At 39.3% G+C, this 25,379-nt stretch overlaps 1 protein-coding gene across 1 annotated transcript in view; it reads left to right on the top strand.

Annotated features, from left to right (window-relative positions):
- STARD9 (StAR related lipid transfer domain containing 9) overlaps window positions 1-25,379 on the top strand; it is a 106,808-nt gene that overhangs the window by 34,592 nt on the left and 46,837 nt on the right. Inside the window, 10 exon segments of the mRNA XM_059819917.1 lie at window positions 8,721-8,837; window positions 10,953-10,985; window positions 11,071-11,132; window positions 11,781-11,893; window positions 17,330-17,399; window positions 20,542-20,614; window positions 21,527-21,594; window positions 22,573-22,670; window positions 22,888-23,088; window positions 23,496-23,593. Of these exon segments, the coding sequence (XP_059675900.1) occupies window positions 8,721-8,837; window positions 10,953-10,985; window positions 11,071-11,132; window positions 11,781-11,893; window positions 17,330-17,399; window positions 20,542-20,614; window positions 21,527-21,594; window positions 22,573-22,670; window positions 22,888-23,088; window positions 23,496-23,593 (933 nt within the window).

Genomic DNA, 25,379 nt, shown 5'->3' with positions numbered 1-25,379 from the left:
AGTCTACCATCTAATAGACACTTAAAGGCATTTGTCAGGGTTGTTAATGCCAAGCCCATGCTTATGGAGCATTTGATTTGAGTCTGTTATTCTTTACTAGAGGAGTAGTTTTCCTTGGGTGATGTGGAATTTTGTAAGACTACAAGATTTTGTACTGGAGGTTTCTTGAAACAACTTAATCTGAAGGGAAATTATGCTAATTGAGGAAGGGGGAAAGAGAGAAAGAGGAGGAGGACATTGAGCAAGTCACCAGTACTCCAGTGCACTGGCTATGCATTTAGGAAATAATTTCTGTGCTTCAGAAAGGTGGTGTAACAGTTGAAGCCATTGATGATCACAAGGTCCTTCTGCACTGCTGGGCCAGGATCTTCTAAGTTTCCTGCATTAACTGTTGCAGCTTGCACTTTTACTGCCTAAGGCTTTGAACTTCGCCTGAGTAGCAATTGCGTATCTGATGTGCCCAAGTTCAATTTCTATTTCGGTCTGGTAGTATAACCAAAGAGGATTGAAAAAGTTTGTATGTGTTTAAAGGGAATAAGCATATGAATTGTACAAATGGCTTCAAAAAATCATCAAGAAAACAGGTAAGATGAAACTGAATATAATTATATTTTTAACTGAATGATAGTAGAAGTAGTCTCCCTGGCACATAAATCTGTGAACCTTAAATTGTTTTTTAAAAAACACATTTCAGTTAAAATGGTCTGGTGCCCTAGTTTGGACAAGGGCAAATTACTAATACTGTAATTTTCAGAAATTAAGTTCTGTGATTCTTTGTTTGAGTTAGGACTGAGTCATAAAACTTAGGTTGCTGCTTAAGAGTTGCTGAGCCTTGTACCTTAATATATACTTAAGTCGTCTTTTTTATATGCTCCACTGTGGTTTCTTAAGGGCAAGATTCCTGTTGCAATCTTTCTGTATGCTTCTAACACACACACAACTGCACAACTTCTTATGTAAGATAAGTGAGCAGCTTAACTTACCTGTTCTGCAAATATTTAGACTCTCTGAACTATTTCTTGTATCTTCTAATGGAGCATTGAAATAGGTTTTTAAATGTTTAAGTGATCTCTTGTTATACTTGAAGTAGATTATTCTTATCTAATATAAAACAGTTTCAACCCCAAATATGTTCATATTGCAACAACTTGGACAGCATGAGCTGCATGATTAGGACGTTTTAACTGCATTTTAAACCAAACCTTTCCCTTTCTCATCTGTACTGAAAGTCCTGTAATGAGGACTAACTTGTATGATTCGGGATTTGTTAGATTTGAGCTGGAACCTGGCCACTTTGTAGTGAGCATGCCAGCAAAGTACCTTGAATGATAATAGTTGTCTTAATGCCCTCTCATAACTTCTTCAGAAAGCCATGTTTTTTCCATTATTAGGACAGTTGACAGGTAATAAATTGTAGAATGTTTCACAGATCACCATGGGATATGTACCAGATACAGCTGGGCAAGTGCAGGAACAAGGCATAGCAAAGCCAGTTAAGGTTTTGTTGAAAGAAGCATTCTTGCGTGGAACAAACTGAACAGTGCCAATCACATAGAGCAGCCATGCAAGGAAGACACAGTTGTCTCAGCCAAATGGCGTGTTCTCTGCAGGAAGCCGTATCCAACTCGTGTTCTTTGAAAAACCTCATCATCGTGAAGTTTCATTTCAAAAGTGAGACTTGGAAGAATCCCAGAAGAATCCTTTTTTTTTCTTTTTTCCTTGTCCTCATGATCAACAAAAAACATAATTCAATCCATTATATCATGAAATATGTTAGTACATATGTCCAGAATGATTAATCGTAGTACTTTTTGTATAATCTGCAGCTGTTGATGCTGATGGGTATTTGGACTAATGCCTCTGATATTAGCACAGAAAAAGCTTTGATTTCAATTACTCTCCTTTAGTTTTAAACAAGCCATAAATTCATTGCTGTGCTTCACATCTCCATTTTTTTTTTCTGCAGTACACTAAAACAAAGAGGCTTTTTAAGAGGCTGACTGAATTGAGACTATATTCAATTAAATGAATTGTAAATTATCTTCACAAAAGGAGAGAGGGTAATCTACCAGAAAGGATAAACACAAAACAGTACAAATCAGCTTTAAATAAATAATTTTTGAAATTCTCATTCATTATCATCATAGGGTTATGGCATTGTTTTCAGAGTTATCCAATTTTGTTTGTAATGATATGCCTTCTCTCAAGGCCTAATTAAAAAAGGACTGATTTGAAACATTTGAATAGAATTGTCTGAGTAGCCATGTGTATTTAATAGAGAGTAAATCTAACACAGCTTTGCTTAACTGGAACTTCGGAGTTAGATGCTCTTCTTTCAGAGTCCGATGTATGTGGAGAGAGAGTGAGCACAATAATTTGCACAGTTAGAACATCCAGAGCAAACGTCTGCCTTTCACACTTGTCCCCCTTCTTTGTCCTCCATATCAACCCAACCCAATGGTTTCCTGCACTTTGGCTTCCAAACTCAATCTCTTTCCCACAGATTTGTTGTTCCCAATAGATATTAGTCCCACCTTTCCTCCCTTAACTCTGTCCAGTTTGACTCCATCATCCTCTTATTCAGAGCCTCTTATCAGTCCTACTCTCTTCTCATTCCTTCCTTTCAGTATTACTGGTTCTCAGTGGTTGTTATTTTACCCAGTTATTCCCTAGTCTTCTGTCAATCTTCAGATCTGGATCTTGCCATCTTGAATTTAGATCCGATTCTTTCCTTCTCCCTATGTTTGCGTTCCCAGCTACTGAAAATCATTAAGCCACTCACACAGGAGGAACTTTCTCTTTTTTCTTCTATGAATTTAAGTGTCCTGTCTTAGAGATGTCCTGGCCCATAGCAGTCAAGCTTGGAATCTGGGTGAAAGTCCTCACCTCGTGAGCTGGAGCATGTCCAGAGCAGAGAGAATCTACAGAAAAATTAGCTGGTGAAATCTTAGTCTCTGCTGAATAGGTAGTAACTGCAATCTGATTTTCTGAAGAAATACAGTTTTACAGTGGCCCACTGTTTTTGGCCCACATTTCCTAAAAATTGTTGAAAAAACTGGCTAGGTTGAACCAAATTTGAAAGAGGGGTACAGATCTCTAATATTAGGTTCCTACAAGTTGTGCGCCAGCCAGGCAGGGAAGAGATCCTAATGGTGCCTCTAGTGAAGGCAAGTTCACTGGAGAATTCACATGGGAGCACAACCTTAAGAGGAAGGCCTTAGGCAAACAGCTTAGGTGGCTCAAGACTTATGTTATGATCATTTGGCTTTGCAGTCTTGGGGGATTCTGACATTTAAGTGAGCAGCAAAGTAGAAAAGCTGGGAGTGCAGAGAGGAGGTGAATTCTGGAAGTTGGGATGCAGAGGGCAGGCAAAGTGGGCAGGAAGAAGCCAATGACTGTTTAGTAGCACAAAAGACATTTGGAAGAAGGTGCTGTTCTTCCATCTTTTAAAAGGCTGTATGACATGCAGTTCATGACACAGATTTAAATTACAGGGAATTTCTTTGTGGCCTGCCAGAGCTGAGAATCAGTCTGTGGTATTTGGTGCAAGGCTTGTATGCATCTCCACTGGTAGTTGGCAGCTGCTGGAGCAGTTGGCAGTGTCCCATGTTCTGACTGGTCAGTCACATCCTCTTCCCCAAAGCAGTACACCTTGTGTGCCAGCTCTGGGCCAAGGGCAGCTGAAAGTGGATGTGAAGATACAGGAGAGGATGGCAGGAAGCAGTGGAGGGGCAGTGGATGCTGAAGTATCCATGAGAGAATTGCAGGAGGCACAAGAGGGTGGGGATTACATATAGGGCCACTGGTTGCAGTTCACTGTAACTGGTGAGTCTTTATTGGCCTGCACGCTCACTGGAGTTGTGAGCTCCTGCCTTGTCCTTGGTCAGCGTACAGATTTACTGTAAGGGATTAGTTAAACAGATTTCTGAACTCATGAGACTGATCTGTGGGCTGTACAGTGTCAAGGAACTTGACTTACATCCTGCATTGATTGATGACTCCTGCCAAGAATCGGTTATAGTGGTTTGCATTGCTGCTGTTAATGCTCAGATGCTTTCCCAAATATCTTTATTGAAGAAAAACAGGTTAATCTGTTATAATGGTGTTGTAAATATGAGGCCGACCTCTTTCTTTACTGAGACTAGAGGGAGTGCATCAGTATTACTGAAAGAGGAAACTTCAGAATCATCATATTTAGCATGTAGTTTGCTCTATATTTATCACCATGCTCTAAAGCAGTGGCATGCTTATGGTCAAATGTAGTGTCCTGTTCACCTCTGGCTGTTACCTGTGGCTGCCTCTTTAGTTAGAAGATTGACATGACTATCGTTGAATCACTGGAACAAACAGTGACTCTTGATTCAGAAGCAGGAAATATGCTGGGACAGTATAGGAATACATTGCATACTCTCTACGTGTGGCCAAATGCAGTCAGGTTACCAAAACAATCAAAACAGTAAATCAGGAGCTATGGAAGACTCGGAACATGTCATAAAAGTGATCTCAGGGCCAATTTCTGCAGGCCTTCTTCATGTAAGAAATCCCATTGCAGGCAGACCCACTGAATCCCACTGATCAAGTAAAATAAAAGCAACGGGGCTAATTGCCCAGTTTCATACTTTTATTCAATTACTATTTTTAAGTGGGGCTCCCATAGACGAAGGGATGTAAAAACAGATGTTGAAACACTGCTACAAGCAACCTCCAAGAAAACCCAACCCCCAGCCTAATCCCTGTAGTTACATTTTCCCACAACTGGGAAAGCAAGTCTCACGGACAAAGTGCTGCCTGTGATTTTATACTTTCCAGTATGTACTCGATTTATAAGGAACAGTTTTCTCTCAGTTCTGGTTGTGGAATTGGGAAACATTTGTTATCTGAAGTGGGTAACAGAAACACCACTTTTGTAATGGCTCTGAGAAAGATTTCTAGTGGTAACCCCATTCTGCTGCTGGAGGGAAGAAACCTCCTTTTCCCCTTACCATATCAAATGCAACTTTTCCTCCTTGCCTACAAGGTTCAGAAACCGCTTTGTAATTGTTGCTGTTTTTTCATCTTTCTTTTGCCTGGTGCTTTGAATGTATAGCTTGCTTAGCTGTCTTTCAATTTTTTGCCTAGCCCTTTTTTAAGCCCCCTTTGATGCTGACACTCAGGCTATTAAAATCCCTGGGGGTAAACTTCCCTCTTCTCTTCTCTTAAAGTATGCACTTTCATTCCATAGTGTCACCTTAAAATTGACATTTCCAAGTGCTTGTCAGTAGCTTTCTTCTCTACCATTCATTTCTTAAGCCCCTTCTCTCTCTTTTTGTGCAGTTCTGGATTCTTTATACACATTCTAAACCTTTCTGATGGCACATAATGTGTATCCATGCCTCTATATACACTGATATTTGTAAAATTAGTGCAATAATATATTTTTTTTTTTAATTTGGGCAATGTTTGTTTATTAGGTAAAAGTGGTAAATTGGCCTTTTCAGCATAACTTTAAACCATCATGCAAATATGTCAGTTATTTGTTCACTTGTTCATCAACTATGTGCCATAGATGTATTTTGCTAATAGTGTTACTTTTTTTTCCTTCCTGTCCATAAAAGTTAACATTTTTATGGCATATTGTCCTTGGTGAGGAATTACTAGCCAGATGTGCTACAAGTGAACTACTGCTTCTCAGTCCATATTCTGAACTTTTGGCTTTGATCTAATTATTCAAGACCATAGATAAGTTGTTCCTAATAATAAACTTGATACAGTTAAGGGATGTATAAGGCCACTGCCTCCCGTGGACTCCAGGACCTGGGGATTCCTCTTGCCCAGCCCCTGGAGGCCAGCCCTGTGTGACTGGACACCTGGAGGTCTCTCCATCCCACACTGATGGATGGGGCAGCTGCTTTCTCCTTTGCAGGTTCAACCAATAATGAGTCTCCATGTGTATGCCAAAACCACAAACACTGACAAGGACAGAGGATGCAGGACACTGATGCAGCCATCTACACAAATGGCCCCAGAAGGTACTGCCTTCAACAACACCTACATATAACGCTGCCGGCACGCACACACGAAATACAAGCATAGACAGCCACATCCCCTTCTTCCTATCCAACTGATCAGGATTGAAGTTTGCTAGAGAAAACACACACACCCTTGTTCTCCAGGGCTGGAGAGCAGATTCCTCAAATACCACCATGGGCCCTCTGCCTATCTAGTAACATTGCCTGGACCCTGAGCCCTCTTCACTGCTCTACGGGTCTTCTACTTGGCTGATAGCCCAGCTTTGCTGCTCCCTAGCAAGTGTGCATATGCTCACAAACACCCCTGCCCTGAATCCCTTGACTGTCACCATGGCCTATACTCCTATTTAATATTCGTGTCTGGACTCTGGACCTCATGCACACTGGCTTGTCCAGTTTGAAGTCTGCTAGCAAACTACACACCCCCATGCTGATGAATATCAGCACTCCAGCCCCCTCTCCGCCCCCCACCCTCCATGCCAGTAGCTGGCACCCAGGCTCTGTGGGCAGCACTTCCCTGCTCCAGGTGCTGATGCTGATACCCTCATTTGCTTCATCTCAGCCACCCCAGTAGCTGGCACCTGGAACACAGGTCTGGGGACCCGTGGTCCCCTCTCCAGCTGCTGAGAGACTCTCACGCTTCTCCAGTCCCCCTAGTAGCTGGGACATAGACCCTGTGACACATAGCCTCACTCTAGTTGCTGGCACTTAGACTCCTACTTACTTCAGTTGCTGTCACCATAGATGTGTGGGACATATTACCTGAGGTTGACTTCAGTTCCTGACCTGAATTTACTCCCCCCCAGTCTCCCCAGTAGCTGGCATCCTGGACCCATGCTCCTTAGGTCAATGGCCCCACTGGCTACCAATGCTGAGACTCTCACTGGCTTCATTTGCTGGCACCGCTGATGTGATGGCCCTGTCACCTGACATCTTCTGACTCTGTTGCTGGCCCCAAATTCACTCCAATCTCTCCAGCTGCTGGCATCTAGTACTTACAGCACTCACACATGGGGTAGAGAGTGTGGCTACATGGGAAGATCATCGCGAAAGGATTTAATAAGAAAGTAGGACAGACTGGGGTGATCAGGCACCAGGGCTCAGTCAGACAAGCGTACTGATCTACTGCTGCTTAGGTGGAACCAGCCCCTTTTATACCCCCTTCTCTTTCCTGACCCCCTCACCTTAAACATTTCTTAATAAGTTTTGCATAGCCCTCCAGGCCCCCTTCAAGTGTCCCAAATCCTCCCGTTCCTCTTGTTTCCCCCAGCTTGTTGGTTATGAAGTCGAGGTTGGCCCACTCCAAAGCTATGTTTCAGTTTCTTAATGGCCTGTCCAGTAGTGACTGGAGAGTTTGTCACTATCTCTGTTATCCCTTGTCTATTACATTTGTGTATATGTGTTTTGTTTATGACTTTCTGTATTACTCTTTCAATGGAAAAGTTCCTTGATGTGATAATCCTAATGAAGCAGATATGACATGCCGCATACTCTTACGAATGTGGGCAGGGGTAGCTAAATTCTGCCAAATGAGAATATTATTGATTCTTCAGCTAGAAATTAGCATCTTGTCTCAGTTTGGGTTGAAATATGATCTGAAAATAAAAGCCTCAGGAGAGGATTTTTAATCCATTTTCTGGGCCGTTTAGGTGAAGTGGTGATATCTATGAAATATGTTTTACTCTTGATTTTTATATCAGGTTTAGTATATTTATCTGTCTGTTGGAGAAGCAAATGACCTGGCAGTGGATGAGATTTCACAGCAGTGAAACACTGAAGTTGTCTGCATCTCTCTATATATACTAGCTAGTTTTCTATGTGAATGGCAAAACAATTAATACTTGTAACATTTCTTTTGAAAGGTCAAAGCTGTGCTAAGGGGTTGGCTGCCTACTGGAACCTTTTGATTCACCATGCACTTTCTAGCAAACCTTACCAGGTGTCCTTTCAGCTGGTCTATGGCAAGGCTTTGACGTGCTGAGAACATGGCCACAATGCAGGGCAGCTGTGTCTCCAAAAAAGGAATGTTCAGTTCTTGCTGTATGGGTAGTCTGGCTGTGATGGTCCAACTTCTGCAGCCACAGTGGGACCAGTGCAAGCTTTGGAAGCCCCTAGAGGCTGACACAGATTTGGTGGTAACAGTTCCTGGCTTTGTGTTATGATGAGCAGAAAGTGTATGTGGCATGAACAGAAAAGAAAGCATTTAGTCTTTGGTGGTGTCGCTTACTGACCAGATGGGTCAGGTATAAGTATTGCTTGGATGAGGTCCGCTTGCAGGCTATGGGTTAGACTTCACTTTGCTTTTGACCTGTAATTCTGATGCCTAATGCTTCTGTTAACGTCATTGCATCAAAGAGCCTTGATCATGCCTTTCTGTCAGATTTATGCTGAGGACTGTAAAAACAGTGGAGGAGATCCTCAAGAATTCGTACAGTCCAAGTATAAAATAAGAGATAGCAAGCAGGGAAGCACAATTCAACACTACTGCTCGGTGTCAGTACTGTGCTTGGCATACCAGCCATCTGGAGGAAGATGTGAGTAACGAGTGAATGCTGGACACTTAACATTGTGTCTGATAAATTAAAAAGACAAACACTGTGAAGATCCTTGTTCCCATGGAGTTATTAAAGCTGCAATATCCACAAGTAATGCGGAGTGTTTATAGGGAGGCGTATCATTCATGGACTGTTTTGTTTCTTTTGGTCTTTCCAGGTGTTCCAGGACCTTGGCACTTCTGTGTTGTCGGGTGCATTTAGAGGGTACAACATCTGCCTCTTTGCATATGGACAGACAGGTTCAGGAAAAACTTACACAATGATGGGAACACCTGTGAGTTACACCATTCATTTTACACTTAGGGCTGAGGGTGGGATGTCCAGCAGAAACATTGCTTTATTTTTAAACTGTGATTATGGTGCTTGTTGAGCAAAATGCTTATATATGTTTGATTTGGTATTTATATATATAAAATAAGAGTTAAGCCTTTACATTTAGGTAAATAATGTAGTATCAGCTAAAAATACTAGAAAATATGATAGTTTAAATATTTATTTTAGATAACCTTCACCTTACTATGTATGAATCTTACTGCCATGTTAGAGGACAAAAAAAACTCTACACCCCTGAATAGTTCTGGTTTTTAGAAACATATAGCTCAAGAAAATACAAAGTGCTCATTCTCATAGAATTTTTGGAAGTCTGAGCTATGCTGAAATTAAATTACTTTCACAAATAAATCTGGATACAATTCACAGGAATACTTTTGTAACAGGCTTCGTTTTCTGCTTAAGATGTTTATCTGTTGCAGAAGTTATCCTTTGGCCTGTGGAAACTAATACTTGCTTCACTTCCAGTTTTGAAATATATTTGAATGGTGTTTGCAGAAGGTGTTACATTTTAAGATTCATGTCTACCAGGAACCACTTAAAGTGCATTTTAATCTTGGTACTCAGATCGATGGAGTCAGTTGAGGAGTTCCTGCGTTCTGCTGCAACACAAGGCAATTTGATCTCTATCCATAAATATTCTTGGCTGTTGGTGAAACGTGCTCCTAAAAAAGAAAAATTTTATTTAACAGTTTGTGTAAGTGGACCACTATTTCCTACACCCATAGGATTCAATTTTTCAGGTGAAATAAGGGTAAAATTTGTTCAAACCCTGAAGATAAGAAAAAGACTGTTCTGGCATGGTTTGTGCTTTTGACAAGAGCTTGGATTTTTAAAATTTTATTTTCCCCACAGACATCAGCAATAGGATTTTGTTAAATCGTAACCTGATTCTCTATTCATTTTATTCTAAGTCAAGCTAAACTCCATAAAAGCCTGAAGAGTTGTTAAAATTGGGGTTAATGGGTGACAAACTAGGGTATTTGTAGTGCATTATTTTGAAAATACCTTAGCAATTCAGAATGGCCACATCTTGAAATTATCATGATTTCTTTCCAAGCAAATTTCCAGATGTAGTGTTTCTAAGAGATTTCTAGTTTTTAAAGTGATTTCTTTCTCCAATGGAATCCTGCTTTGATCTGATCTTTAATAACATGTATTCACTGTGAAATAGTGTTCAGAACTAGGAAGAAACAAGTATTTTTTATAAACTGAACTTCTGTCCACAGTGGTCCACTTGATGAACCTGGACTTTGTCCCCCCCAACACCTTTTCAAGTGTACCTTCTAAAAGCCTTTCATGCTCTTCAGCAAGCAGGTTCCACCTAAGCCTAAGAGGAGTCCTCAGGATGTGTTGGCACTGTGATCACTAAAGTGTGAGCACTCATGTCAGAACAGTAGTTCATCGCACAAAAACACACTGTGTTTCAGTGCTGTGTAGACTGTATGGGCAAAGTTAAATCAGCTAGTTTGGATACTGTTAGCAGTCCATATCCTGTTCTCGCTGAGAGGCCAAATTTATAAATCTAGAACATAAAGCTGTTCCAAGCTCTGTGATGCCATAGTATAAAGAAATAAAAGTAGAATAAGGAAAATCCAAAATATTCATGACCAATCAAACTAGTTTCAGTGTTGGCCTGGCATCATCTAGACTATAGTACCTCTGACATAGGCATGTCCAGTATCTTTACATCAAACAGCTCTTGGACTTAACCCAAGCCTCTAAACTTCTCATCGATGCTGTATAAGTTGCTCTAAAATGGCCTTTGCTATAAATAGCGTTTGCACTGAAGCTAAGGCAGGTGACATCACACAGCGCATGAGTCCCTGCAGTGTTTAATGTGCAAGATGCTTCCACTGGAGTAGTAGAGCATTGCCATGCTGTTCTGAACTACCTTCCAGAGTGGTTTCTGTTGTAGTCCACCGTACAGTCATTACTTTAATGCTGCACTATGTTTCTGTCCTTTTCTTATAACTTTGCTTTTATTTAAAAAAGAGTTTTTCAAGAGTAATAGCAAGTATATGGTTTAATTTTTTTTTTTTTTGCTTATTATTTGAAGGCATCCATTGGGCTGACACCTCGTATATGTGAGGTACTTATTTTTTATTTCACTTGCATTTGTGCAGTTAGATTTTCTTGATGGATTTAAAAGGTACATAAACTTCTGGTTTGTGCAGGGCCTCTTTTCAAGGAAGGATGATTACTCAGAGCAGACAGCATCTTGCAGAGTAAAGGTCAGGTAAGTGTGTCACTGTTTTGGGTAATGAATGCTATTCATCAACAAGCTATGAATGCTTTCAACAACATATTCCTGTAATCAAACAAAGCAGAGAGTAGTTAATTTTGTTTCTGTTTTCTCAGATGATAATAATTTTGGAACAAGGAGGAGAACACAGAGGAAGGATGAGAAAGTGTTTGGTTTAGTTTTCTATCTCAGTATAGTTCTTTGGATGCTGTCTGTTCACTTTTGTATAAACAGCTGAAATAGGAGTGCATTAAAAATTTACTTCCTGTTTGTTTGACTCTTAAATTTGAGTCATAATCCTGCATTTGATTCTTATTCATTGTTTCCATTGATCTAATGAACCATTATGGTTGGAAATTTGGGGATTTGAACTCACTAGTGTTAAAAAAGTATATTTTATGAATTTTTAAATAAAATACTGAATGCCTCTTGCTTCTTGGAAATTTGCTACTGTGAGTTCTTTCTACATGCACTGCATGGGAAGGGGCAGTAACAGAAGTAAGGAAAATTAATTAATTAATTTTATCATGAAAGATCTATGTAAGATTCAGGTAGTTACATTGTCTAAATATATGTTTTCTCTGTTTTTTGGTTTTTTTTTAATCGTGTACATTTAAAAATCAATTTTTTTTTGCTTTTCAGTTTTCTTGAAATCTATAACGAGCGTGTCCGAGATCTGTTAAAACAATCAGACCAAAAGAAACCTTACACACTTCGAGTTCGAGAACACCCTGAAACAGGACCGTATGTTCAAGGTGAGAGCAGGCTTCACAGCTAGCATCAGAGTTTCAAGTAAATGTGTATCAAGTCTTTATGTATCTTTGCATGTGTTCCTGGCGTGATCCAAATTGCTTCTACTCTACAAGAGTTACTTTCCTCAAATATTTTGCTTATTAATATGAACATGTGTAGTATACTGAAAGCTTTGCCTTTGTTATCCCAATGGCTGGATAGCCTGCACTTTTCTGTTTGCCTTTACAAGCATAGGTTGTGTGTGAGCCATAGTGTTTTGCATTCTTTTATTTTAAAGAAATCTTAACTTGACCAAGAAATCCATCAGCATCAGCTCTAAATGGGTTGTACAGGCCAGCCTGAGATACCTCCATAGCTGTTTCAGTCCTTGGCAGCAGTACATTTACAAAATAATAATAATTAAAAAGTAGATAAACTCAGCTGTTTCATGTTGCAGGCCAGGCCATGAGAAGCAACTAAAATTTGTATCACCCAGGTGAGAACCCAATAAGCTTCGTTTTCCTTTGTTAAACTGAAAAAGCACAGGATGGGTAATGTAGGTGCATTATAAGATTAACAACATCACATGCTTTTTAATTCATACTTGCAACGGCAGCCCCTCTGGTGGCTTTGTGTTTTCTAATGAATCATAGCTTTCAAATCAGGTGACAGAGAACAGGTGAAAAAAAACCCCACATGTATTTTTTCTGTTTCAGTTGTCTGTCTTATTTTAGTTCATATCTTCTCTCTCATTGTTTTTTGTACTTGCAGTTCATTCCCATTTTGATTGGTGCCTTCACTTAAGGGTCTTACGTAGCTTTAAATTGGAGTTTGGCCGTTGTTACTTTGTAAATTGATTAGCTCCAAATGTAAAGTTTGCCTGCTGCATTGCTGTTTATCTGACCAACAACTGACAAAAGGCATGTCCCTCAAAATCAGTGCACCAGTGCAGACTCGTAGAGTAGCTTTACAGCGGACATCAGAAAGAATAATCTTTTCCAGACTAATGCAAGTTTCAAAAATTAGTAAGTTTCTTTAGAAGGTAAATGCATGTGTTTCCTCTTCAGTGTGCCGTATATGTAGGGGGCAGAATTCCAAAGTTGGAATCACTGACTGGTATCACTGATTCTGCAACTGCTTGGCTGGCCATCAAATGTGTATGTAGTAACACCTGGGAAGTATGCATTTAGTATGCAAAAAGCATATCACACCAAATTTTATTGGTCCTGTCACATCAGATCAAATACTGATTTGTTCTGGCTTTTAAATGGAGGTCTTGTCTCTGTTTCTTTTGTAAATTCCTTCTGTTCTGCCTGGTTCACTTTTCTCCCTCTCTTTTTCTTCATCACAGCATTACATGTCAGATTGTTATCCCCACTTCAGAGATTAAGCCAAGATATGACAACAGATAGGGGTAGCTTGACCTTGTGATTGATTGAGGCCTGGAATTCCCAGCTCTTATTCCCTGGACACCTGCAGTATTGGTCACAGTGCATCTAACAACTGATGGTTGTTACCAATTTCTCCTCTCAAAATTTGAAATAAGCACTTGGGAAGTGTTTAACTTGCATGGCCCTATACACAAGGGACTATCTGGCATTCTGGTTTTTTCAGCTGTGCTTTCCCAGCACATCAGCATCCTGTTTAAGGAGAGTTGGAAAATAGATGAATTAATGGTCTCATTAGTATGGCAAACTTATCATTCTTTGAAAAGCAGATTCATAGACATTTGGCCTTTATTGAGGTCTTTCCAAGATTTTCTTTCTACCTGCTTGTTACCGGAGAACTTCATTGTTGGTGGAGTACAGATACTAATTATTTTCTTTTAGCAGCTGCTCATTCACCACACAAGAAAAGGTCTTTAAACGGCTTCCTTCCTTGGCATTTTCCATCCCTTTTCTCAGGCCTTATATCTCCAGTGATTCCTTGGCTGCATATAATGGAGTTTCCTTGTTTTTAAAAAAAAATGAAGTTATAGCTTCTGCCAATGGGCTGGCTTGTCTTTTGTCACTATTTTGTCTTCATCTGGAACCTCCCAGGTCAAATCTGTCACTTCTTTTCCAGTTCTGGTTTTTGGTTGTTGGTTTTTTTTAAATTTAATTTTACCCCTTTTGAATAACAATTTTATACTTAGACAAAACTGAAAATTTTAAGTGGAACAATTTTATGCTAGAGTTCTGAAATATCCCATAAAAGTTCCCAATTGATTAGATTTTGTAAAATAAGAGGAAAGGATAATGGAAAAAGGTTAACCCAAATAATATTTGCCAGCTTTGGCCACGATTGTAAATCCAGTATGAATACTTTATTTTAGAAGATTCTCTCCCTCTGTATCTTATGACAGCCTCCAAAAATCATTGTGTTAATGCCTGTAAGAAAAATCTTAATGTTAATGATAAATGTGATTTGTGCTTTTAGAAAAACTGGTCACATGCATCAAAAATGAAGTAATTTCTCTGCTGAAGGCATCATGGGGTGTTATAAGATGCTGTTGTGAGAGCATGTGAACAGAAGTGATTTCAGGTTGATAAGTAAGTGGCTTGGGGCAACAATCACATGACATAGTTCTTTTTTCTAGATAAGTGTATGTAAGTATGTATTAATAAATATGCTTATGTACAGTTTACACAATTAAGAACTGTAACAGTTTACTTGAGGCAATCTGGTATCTTTTGGGGAGAGGGACTAATAAATAGGGTATGATTACATAGCTTCTTTTGGAACTGCACTTATTAGCTCACATCAAAAATAAGCAGCAGTGAGAAAGTCCACAGGTCTTTTGAATGCAGGTGAGAAGTACAGTCAGCTTGATTTTAATAACATCAAATTCAAGAAAATGAAGTGGTTCACAATACTGGTACAAAATGCCCTTCTCAACTGCAATAATATTTTGCTGCAGTCAACAATTGCTGATCTCTGTAACGAGGGCCTCCTACATGCCAAACAGTCTTTGGCAATTTTACATGTAGTTTCTCTGTGCAGGATCAGAGCGCAAGAATATTGTTTCCAATAGCTAGATGGCTGCAATCAGAATTATCAGCAAGCTTACTAGAGGGGGAGCTTGTTTTGTATTCCCCTTCCCGGCAATTTGCTGTATGGGAGAAAAATGGTGAACATCAGCAAAGCTCAGAAATTTTCCATTATTTCCCATAGATCTAGTGTGTCAAGGACTAGCCATCTGTATTTGCATCATACTTCTTGCAAGCCATCAGCAATTCTAAGGTTTGCTGACTGTGATCAGGAGCTCCCCAGTGTACTATTAGTTTGTCAGTTGTGTGGTTGGTGTCAATGAGATCCAGAGTACTGTTAGCACTGGATGAAGAACAGACAGGAAAATCAGAAAACTTAACCCCTTTAAGGATGCTTAAATGCTCTGGGCAATGCATTTTCCATTTGCAAGTCCAGTCAGGAAGTCCCAGCTCTGAACACTAAGTATTTTGAATAGTTTCCAGACCATCATTTTTTCACGTGAAGTCTGTGAGATTGTAGCCTTTAAAATGCTGAAAGTGTTTCAGTGCTTTGGGTTGGAATCGTTTCAAACTTCTCCCTCACAGATGGTTGCACTGTTAAGGAATCGGCCTCTCTTAAATCAGGAAATGATGCAATCTATTTTGTTACTCTGAGACAGATTTCTGGGGAGATCCTTTCTTACTCCAAGGCAGATTTCTAGACAAGCAAGCCTTTTTGATCTTTCTATGGGACTTGAAAATTACCTTTCTTTTTCTAGCAGCCAACAGAACACTTTGTCATTTCTTTTCAAACAACTTTTACTATATTTCATTTTCCTTAATTGAAAAACTAAATGTTTTGAACTCTGTGCTAGATTCACTATTCCAGTACTTATGGTAATGTAGGTAGGTAAGAATTTCTTCCATGCCTCCATTTTATAACTGCATTTTTATTCAGTTAAATAAGACCCTGAAAACGGGTCTGGGAAAACAATATATGATAGTTTCCATATTCTGAGCTTTGAAGATCCAAGTGCTGTTGGAAAAATAATGATCCTCTTTCTCAAATGGAAAATGTGATGACTTCTGGAATTAATGTATTGTAAAGGGACACTAGAGAGCAGAAGAAATGCTTTTGTTTGAAAATCATCCTATACTTTGTGTGTGTGAGTGTGCATGAATGCACACTACAGTTAGGGTTTTTTTAAAAGTGTGGGTGATCCAAAAATCTTTTTTTTTTTTTTTTCTTTATGTGTATCAGTTGTTAAAGGACTAAAATAAATTCCCATCTTTGGCTTAGATTTTGCTTTCATTTGAAGTTAAGCAAGCTGTTATCATGAAAGGATAGACTCTTTCTAACAATGTCAGAAGTACTTATTTCAGTCTTGCTGAATTTTATATTCATCTCGACTTACATTCTAGCAGTAAATAAATGATTTGATTCAAATAAATCACATTTTTCAATACTCTGCCTTCATCCACACTTTGGTGGCCTGCAACAAACCAAACCAAACCTAAATTGGTGCGGGGGGAGGAAGTAACCCTGGATTCCAGCTCTGAGATAAAACATTCTGTAAAGGAGTATTTTACTAGGTATTGTATGACGAAGACTTGCTTTGCAGGTGTTTTTTTTAGGAGTCACTGCAGTACAAATGATAACTAATCATCACCATAAAATGCAAACGAGGCATATTAAACTGGATTTATGTGAAATACAAGCCTGTTGAGGTTAGTTTTGTGTCTGCTGGAATTTGCATTTTGCAAGGGGCTGGCAGTGCCGCTACAGCGCAGCAGCACAGTGCCCTCCACTGGGGCCCTGTTAGTCACAGCCACCGCTCCCACACAGCAGGCTCTGCAATGCAGTATTTCTTTCATTTGTTTTCAGTGGGGTTTTTTCCCCTTGAAAATAAAATCAAATTAAAAAAAAACACCTGGAAGCAGAAGATATGAAAAGGTCAGATGTTTCATATCACTATTTGGGTGCCCTCTGGGGACAAAAGAGCGTGAAGACTCCTAAGTGTTGCAGGCTGAAGCCTAGTTAAGTAACTGGTAAATATTCACAGGAGTTGGTTCCTAATTCTGTTAGTTGTGTGAGCAGAGCCATTATCCAGAGGCAATGGCTAAAAGCTTCTGTACAGGATCTGTACCCAATTAGTAGCAGTGACATAGCTGCAGATTTCTTATGGAGTTTCAGTTATACTGTTTTTAAAATACCATTGTTCTGGAGACAAGTTGGGTAAAAGGTCTGTACTTTGAATGTGCAAGGCATTTTTTATACTGATGTCACTGCATCTGAAGGATGGATTGCAATATTTTATTTCATTTTTTAAAAATAAAATAGTTCTTTTTTAAAAATAAATTAGTTACTCTAGTTGAGGGAATATGTGTAGAACAGACCTGGCAGCCCAGCAGAATATCGTTATGCTCCTGATGTTGGGTAAATTGTTGGGTAAACTGACTGAAACTTCCTGATAAAAATACGCTTTTAATTCTTTCGAAATCTTTTGGCAGGATTGACTCAACATTTAGTTACAGACTACAAGCAAGTTGTAAAACTTCTAGAAGAAGGAATAGCTAAAAGGTATTTCATAAAACAAACCAGCTTCATCTTTATTTAACACTCTTTCACTATGTGTTGATTTCATTGATGTTTATTTTACTGACAGTGTTGCCAATGCTTTGTCGTGACAGGATGTCAGATTTGCTGATCCTGCACATGACATACACATAAGATGTTACGTATCCTCTTATTATCCACAGAAAGAGCTACAAGCACTCATGAAGTTGTTTCTTCAAAACTGATCCCATGCTGACTTACCCACAAAATTCAACCATCTGTCTGGGATAAAAAATGCATGCCAGGAAAACATTTTTCTGTAAACAGAATTCCATTTTTCTCCTTCACTTGCTTATGAGACTTTAGACTGTATTGCTTTTAACTCACTTGTTAGTGTAACTTAGTGATTTAAAACTGCTGAAAATATAGTGTATTTTTATTTAATGTCTAAAAGTAATTGGTTTATAATTATTTGTTTTAATTTTTATATTGTTTTAAGTTCTTAGTCCAAATCATGCACATTTGTTATGACAGAAGTGTGGGAATTGGCACACCAGTGAAGCCAATGATTTTGGCTCTCATTAGTCAAGACAGTTTTTTCACTTTTTCAACAGGGAGCCTTGGATATCAATACAACTGCCATTACAGTGATGGAAAAGAGTTGTATTTGAAAGGATCCTCCAAATCACAGTTCCAAAATTGATATTAAGTCTTACCATAAAAGCAGTTGAGATTTTAGAATATCAGTGATGGTGGGAAGTAAATAAAAACTGAGCTTGCATTATCACAAAAACATACAGCAGGATTAAGTTTTGCTGCTTCTGCTTGTAGCGATCAATAGATGCAACTCTATGGCAAGAAGAGACTTTTTCAGAACAACAATAAAATTCCACTCTGTCTACTAGTGTACTCCTACAGTTGTCTCACTGCTAAGGAAATAGAAGATGTAGGGAAAAACAAAATCAGAGGTTCAGTATTTTGTGCGCAAGTTTTTGTGATGCTGAAGTTTCAAACTTTGTCACTTGCATGAAACCAAGCAACTTCTTTTTCTGAGTAACTTTTCAAAAACTTATTTGAAATATACAGGAAACTCCTGCTTGCCTACAGTCTTTATTTTTCTGAAATAATCTGCAGAGTATTTATTAGCACATTATAAATGCAAACAAACTAATTTAAAACATCTGCAGTCTGGGAAATGATGCCAAATGAACATCAGCAAGATCTTAGGGATAAAGAAGGTGGGGAACAGACTGCAATTGCCCCACATGGCTGGAGGCAGGAGGGGAGCAGATGGGGCATGATGGCTCCAGCTCTGACTATACAGGAAAGACAGGAGGGGAAGCTCCCCTTGGACATGGGTGGTGTCTTTCCTGGGGGACAGGGCAGCTCCTGTACTAACAATAACCAGAGTTTACTGAAGGCATTTTTTCTACCAGTTAATTTTATCAGGCCATCTCCAGCCCTACTCTGGCTGCACCTGTCCATTATAAAGTAAATAAATATGATTTTTAACATGCAATCATTATTTTTGTTGTAAGTCTCAGTGCTATTATTTTTTTTTCTCTTGACACTTTGCAAGACTCAGTCTCAAATGCTTAAAAATAAAATTTTTAAAATGCAGGAAATACAAATTTCCAAAAGCATAGCCCTGGTGCTGTGTAAAGCAAAACAACTAATGAATCTAGATAATATTATTAGAACAGTTAAAAATATTAAAATGTGCACCACATGCCACAATGAAATAGAATATATGAAAAACTAACACATACATTCTCCCATAAAAATGCTCACATGGGTTGTGAATAGTTGAGATGTGAACTTGCCCTCCAATTACCCTGTGTATTGTCAGAGGTGAGGTGAGAAGCGAGTACTAACACTTCCTCCTTCAAATCCTGGGGCACTTGCTATTTCTCTTTTGCTTTATAAACTTCAGTGCCATTCCCTTATATTCCCTGCCCACTGTAGAGCTGTTTGCTGTTGTCTTCTTTACCTAATTGTTTGTCTTCCTCCTCCAATATTTGGAGACTAGTTCACGTTCTCCTGCTTCCTCAGCTTAGGCTCACTTATAACCATAAGGCACTAGATTGCCTGTAGCTTTTGGCAGTACCTGCTCACAAGGCTGTGGAGGTGTAGGAAGCAGAGAGCAATAGGGAGGAGAGTCCTGGCTTTGGCCTCCTGCGGCAGGCACTCAGCAGTGTACGCACAACTGCACCTCTCTAGTGCAACTGGTCTCTGCAGTACTCTGGCAGCTGGGCTTGTAACAACAACGTGGTTCCACAGTCTGCTCTACTAAAATTGCCTGCTGTTGTTGAGAGTAAGCTTGGCAAAACTGATGCTAAAGGCTGCATGTATAGCTGATGTTCAAGGCAAGCTACAAGAGTGACAAAGGAAAAGACCTGTGACCTGGCTTCCTCCCTAGGCAAAGGCCTGCTTTCTTTGGGCTTGTCTAATCAAAACAACAACAAAGAAAGTAGAATTTCCAAAAGTTTGTGTTACAGAGACAGTGGGAGAGTGATGCTGCGCCTCCTTCTCCTGTGCCTGGTACCTGCTAGCCAGGGTGCAATGGGTCAGATGGCTAGAGACGGATGACTGGTCTGTCTCTGTAGTAAAGCTAAGCAAGTGCTACATGAGGGAATTACAGTATTCATTTGGTATTCATACGAGTAAACTGGCTAATTTCATTGGACTCCTCTAATAGTGTAAAACTACTCTCTCAGCCCTGTGACAGAAGGGAGCCCCAGAAGTGGTGTATGAAGCTTTTCCGAACTTTTGATGTGCCAAGAAATAAAAATGGGGACAATATGGAGAAAATACAGTAGGCCAGTACATTCAGTGGTGTTGGGGGTGAGCTGTACAATGCTGTTTCTGGCTGTACTTCTCTGCTGTGTTTTACCCTTACGCAACACCTTACACCTGTGCTGTGAGGCTGCTTTAAGATATTTCTTCAGAGTGCTGCTGGTGGACAAAAACAACTCTAACTGACCCTTGGTTTCCACCCTTCCAGGTCCTCTGCCAAACACTCTGTCATCAGATCCAAGAATACAGCCTACCATATTCTCCAAGTTTCACATTCCTTCATCTTCATTTATCTGCTGTATTTGTTATTTTTGCTTTCCCTGAATACAGGGAAATAAGCCTTTGTATGATGATTTGTTCTTCTTTCTAGAATCACAGCAGCTACACATATTCACAATGCCAGCAGCAGATCCCATGCTATCTTCACCATCCACTACACTCAGGTTAGCTAAAAATAATCCAACTTCCTTTTCTCTTCATTCTCAAAAAGCATTGTTCAATGTGTTGTGCATTGTTTACTTATCACTGTTTTGTGTTGTTTGTAATAATCTTGGTGGAAGCTGTTACTTATTTCCTTTGGATCACATCGCAGATGTGTTACGCTTCCTACACCGCCTGATGTGTTTACTGAAGTATTCTTGTTCCTTGATGCAAGCTTATAGTCAGAAGTGATGCCAAAGACTCACTGTAAAAAGAAATGTTTAAAGTTTTAATCAGCCCTTTGGAATGCAATACCCCTTCTAGGATGCTGTGAAAATTACATGTGAATATGTTTCAAGTTATGTTTTGTCACACTTGTTTAGGATCCTTAATTGACCTATAGCATTAGTTTAACACTTACCAAAATTCTGTATTTGTCCAGCTTTTCAGATGTGCTCATCTCTTCAGCATTTGGCATCCAGTACTCTCTCACAGACAATGCACCCTTTCTCTGGAGGAATTATATCCTTCCCTGGCAGGGAAGTCGTTCAGTGATCCAATAGACCTTTTCTATCTCACACTTCTAACATCCTGTAATCACAGAACCTTTTGGGATATTTTTCAGTAGTTTCACAAAAGACCTTTGGAATACATTAGTGGAAAATAACTCTGCAAGATCTACAAGAAAGCCTTTCACAGTCGCTAGGCAGTGAAGGTTTTTTTCAAGAGGAAATCGGCATAAGAGGGTAGTTTCTCTGTTGGGTGAGAAAGCTGTTGAGTTAATGGTTTCAACATAGTCAGTGCGTCAAGGTCACAAAGAAAGGCAGTGAGACAGTCATATGTACAACTCGGTTTCAAACAAAAGAGCACATCTATTTTATTTTCATTAATTAATTAAGAGGAATAATCTTCCTTATTTATATTTTTCTCTTCAGGCTATATTGGAGAACAATCTCCCTTCTGAAATTGCAAGCAAGATCAACTTAGTGGACCTTGCAGGCAGGTAATAATATACTGAGGGGCAAAAAGGCAATTCTCTCTGAAGATGCTGGTAGTATTGGCTTAAAGGATGAAAGTTAATATTTTAAAACTTCATTAAACTAACAATAAGCCTGACTTTTGTATACAGTAGCAAGGAATATTGAGCTAATATTGTCTCTGTCACCTGTTCTTCTGTAATGGGTATTCGATTTCATTGGGGAAGGGAATTCCTGGGTCCTCATATCCAATACTGTGCTGTTGCATACGTTTAAGGTAATTCCATTCAACCCTGTATTCTTGTTAAGTGGCTTTTCCAGTAGCTATTGGTGGAACTACCAAATCTGAGCTTGAAAAGAGAGAGGAAAAAAAGGAGTGTGTTCTTCATGGCTGCCTAGCATGGGCAGGAGAAAACAGTCATATCTCACTGCTTATGATGTTCATGTTCCAAAAGTTTCTAAGTCTCTGATCTTAGCTATGCATTTCAGTGAGGAACATGTGGTTATGCTGGATGTGACAGAGAACAGAAAGACAGAAGTTGTGCTGAAGAGTTATAAAACAGTTGGAGAACAGGACATTTTTCTTTCTCAAGAATGTAAATCGCCATGCGTGTCTGAGCAGAGAAAGTAGTACCGAGGGGATATACAGACTTTTGCACCGAGACAGTCTACCGTTGCAGAGTTGTGAAATGTATCTTGTTTTTTTTTTTTTTTTAATTCAGAACCACTATGATTGGGTTGCCCAGTTCAGGCTTGAATTTATGTTTTGATAGGTCTTTAATCGTAGTTTGCACCAATGGCCTTTGCTCATGGTTGTTTTTTACTTTCTGAACCAGACAGCAATGTAAAGTATTCAAAGCATATGGGGTTTTTTTAATTGCAAAGCTTGCAATTTCTGTTTTCTTGTGTCAGAAAAATACATAGTGTTTTCATATTGATTGTATGTTAATAATTAAGCATTTTTGTTTGGTTTGCATTGTCTTTTCCATACTTGTGTGCTACAGTGAAAGAGCTGATCCCAGTTACTGTAAAGATCGAATTACCGAAGGTGCCAATATTAACAAGTCATTAGTTACACTTGGAATTGTCATCTCCACTTTAGGTAAGCATAGTAGTTCTTTATATTGAAGGGTAGTGATAAAGGCATAGGACTCGCTCACTATGTGCTTTGTCTTAATGTTTGTCTACATTTAGAACAAAAAGCTGAACAGAAGAGCTGTATGGCGTTTTCATAAACTGTAATGACATCTAAGAAAATTAAATAGCTATGACAGAAAAAGATAACCCCTTTCCTCAGCTGTGTGGTATTTCTTCTTCAGCACAAAATTCACAGATGTTCAGCAGCTGCCAGAGCATAAACACCATAACAAGTGAAGGGGAGAGCAGTCATGCAGACAGTCCTTCCACAGGCAGCATCAGCGGTACCAGGAGACCAGCTTACATCCCATACCGTGACTCCATCCTCACCTGGCTTCTGAAGGACAGTCTGGGGGGCAACTCCAAGACCATTATGATTGCCAGTGAGTTTGGTTTCTATTCATTGTTCACATTTTGCACTATATAACCCCCTTAAAATGCATCTCTACTGCAGTGAGAAGACAGCTATATCAGTTAGAACCTATTCTTGTAAGGATTTTCATAAATACTTCATAGGATACTCAAGGAAATGAAAAGGCATGCTGATTGTGCATAAAGTTAAGCTTAAGAGTCTTTCCAAGGTCATAGTTTTGATTTATAGTGATTTATTCAGTTACAAATACAATCTTGAGAAGACATTCTCTATGATCTTGCTGAAATATCCCATAGGATATTTTTGGTTTTGTTTTTTAAAGAAGCAAGACTAAAAATCCAACTTTTTGAAAAGTGATGGGTTAAACTGATTACTTTTTAAAGTAGTGTTTCTTTTATGTTTGTTTTCTGTCTGTAGCTATCTCTCCTGCCAGCTCCAGCTACAACGAGACCATGAGTACCTTGAGATATGCTTCAAATGCCAAAAATATTATTAACAAGCCCAGGGTGAATGAGGTGAGTTCTGCTTTTCATTCTTGTTCCATTTTGTTTTGTATATTATTTAAGGTTTATTCAGTATATCTGCTCTCTGAATAAAATTCATACCTCTTTTTCCCATGTTAATGAGAGCTAAATAGGAGCCTGAATATTACAGAAATAATTTCCTCGATCGCCTGCAGCTTAAACCATTTAGAATTTCACACCTATTTTACATTTTTCATCTCTGTCCATTGAGTTTCAATCCTTCTTCTCTTTGAATTGTTATGACATGTATGTTTACCCTATGTCTTTATCCTAAATGTGGGAAGAGTTACAGATCTGTTAGGATTATTTGTTACTATTAAACCTGTTACTATAAGTGCATAACCCTTGCAACCCTTCCTTTTGGCATGTTAAATGAACTCTGTTAAGGTTGCAAAGTCAAGAATACAAAAGTTAATATGGCAGGCTTAAGGTAGTCTATGTAGTCTCAATTTGTCTTCTTTTCAGTACACAAAATGATGAAGCCTTTAAATACATGGGAACAATTTTTGCCACAGAACTCCAGCTTCATTCATGGCACAAAATATGCCTGTTCCAGATACGAACTCTGACTGTATGGCATATTCATCTGTTCGATTGTGCAGGGGCCCTTCATAGGCTGCACAAGTTAAAAGGTGGCAGGGTGTTAAGGGGAGAGTCTGATGCTGTCTTGGAGAACTGGATTCTGTTGCTGCCCGTGCTACAGCATTCTTGCTCCATGCTAGTCCAGATGCTTAAAGCAAACTTTCAATGTGTGCTTGTTCCTCATTTTCCACCCTTACCCCCAGTCCACATTTATCAGATGGGAAAAACACAAACTCTCCTGATCAAAGACATGCTGTTAAAACAGATTGATTAGCAGTTGCAGAGGTTTTAGACACTATAGTGATGAGAACCGGCATAAAAAAAATCCATGGGGAAATGCGTAATTCTGTCTGTTTTCACAGCAAAATTCAAATAGCACATAATAATCAAGATCTATGATCACACATGCTAGAAATATAAAACTCTTGAACTTCTGCTCTTTAACTGAGCATTCTTCACCTGGCGTTCTGCATGAGGCTGCTGTCCTATAGTGATCACATAACTTAAGGACTGAATCACAGTGTATCCATTTAAGGGGACTGAATTAAGGTTTCAAAAAAAGTCTTGATTCCAGCATTTCCTAATCTTTGAACAGTTGACTTTACAACTTTAGTAGTGTTCTTTTGTGATTTGGCCTGTGTGTATCAAGATTTTATCTACAGATAAAATGATAGAATCTTAGAAATGTATTTCATTTATTTGCTTTCCTCACGATACTCTGCTAAATCTTGGGCAGAAGGAAACCCTTCTAATCCAAGGTTTCCCAAATTTAATTTGCACCTCTATTACCAGTGCCTATAACTAGTTTTTAGACATCACTAGTGGCAGCAATAGTGTGTTTGGTTTTGGCAGCAGCAGTTCTCAACTCTGTGACAGGCCACAGGTGAGTAAACACATTCCTCCTGGGTTAGCCTTTTGGTACATACAGCCTCTCAGCCTCCTAACTTGTGTGCTCATCACTCTCTTGCACAGCCCATGCTAGACCCTTAACTCCATCCTTTCAGCTAGCTGCCTTCTTCCCCTCAGTGCAAACTGACCTGAGCCAAAGTGTCACTGGCAGCCCAGAGAGAGTTGACTATTGACTCAAGAGTTGCCCTGAACTGTCTGCAAAAAGCTGGTTTCCAGAAACTGCCTGTGCAGAGATGCTTACTCTGAAAGTGAGATAAATGCCTCCACACAAGCGGGCAGGAAATGC

The sequence above is a fragment of the Gavia stellata genome, chromosome 7 (assembly GCF_030936135.1).
Source record: "Gavia stellata isolate bGavSte3 chromosome 7, bGavSte3.hap2, whole genome shotgun sequence".
NCBI lineage: Eukaryota > Metazoa > Chordata > Aves > Gaviiformes > Gaviidae > Gavia > Gavia stellata.
The sequence above is the reverse complement of the archived record's forward strand: the minus strand, read 5'-3'. Positions and strand labels throughout refer to the sequence as shown.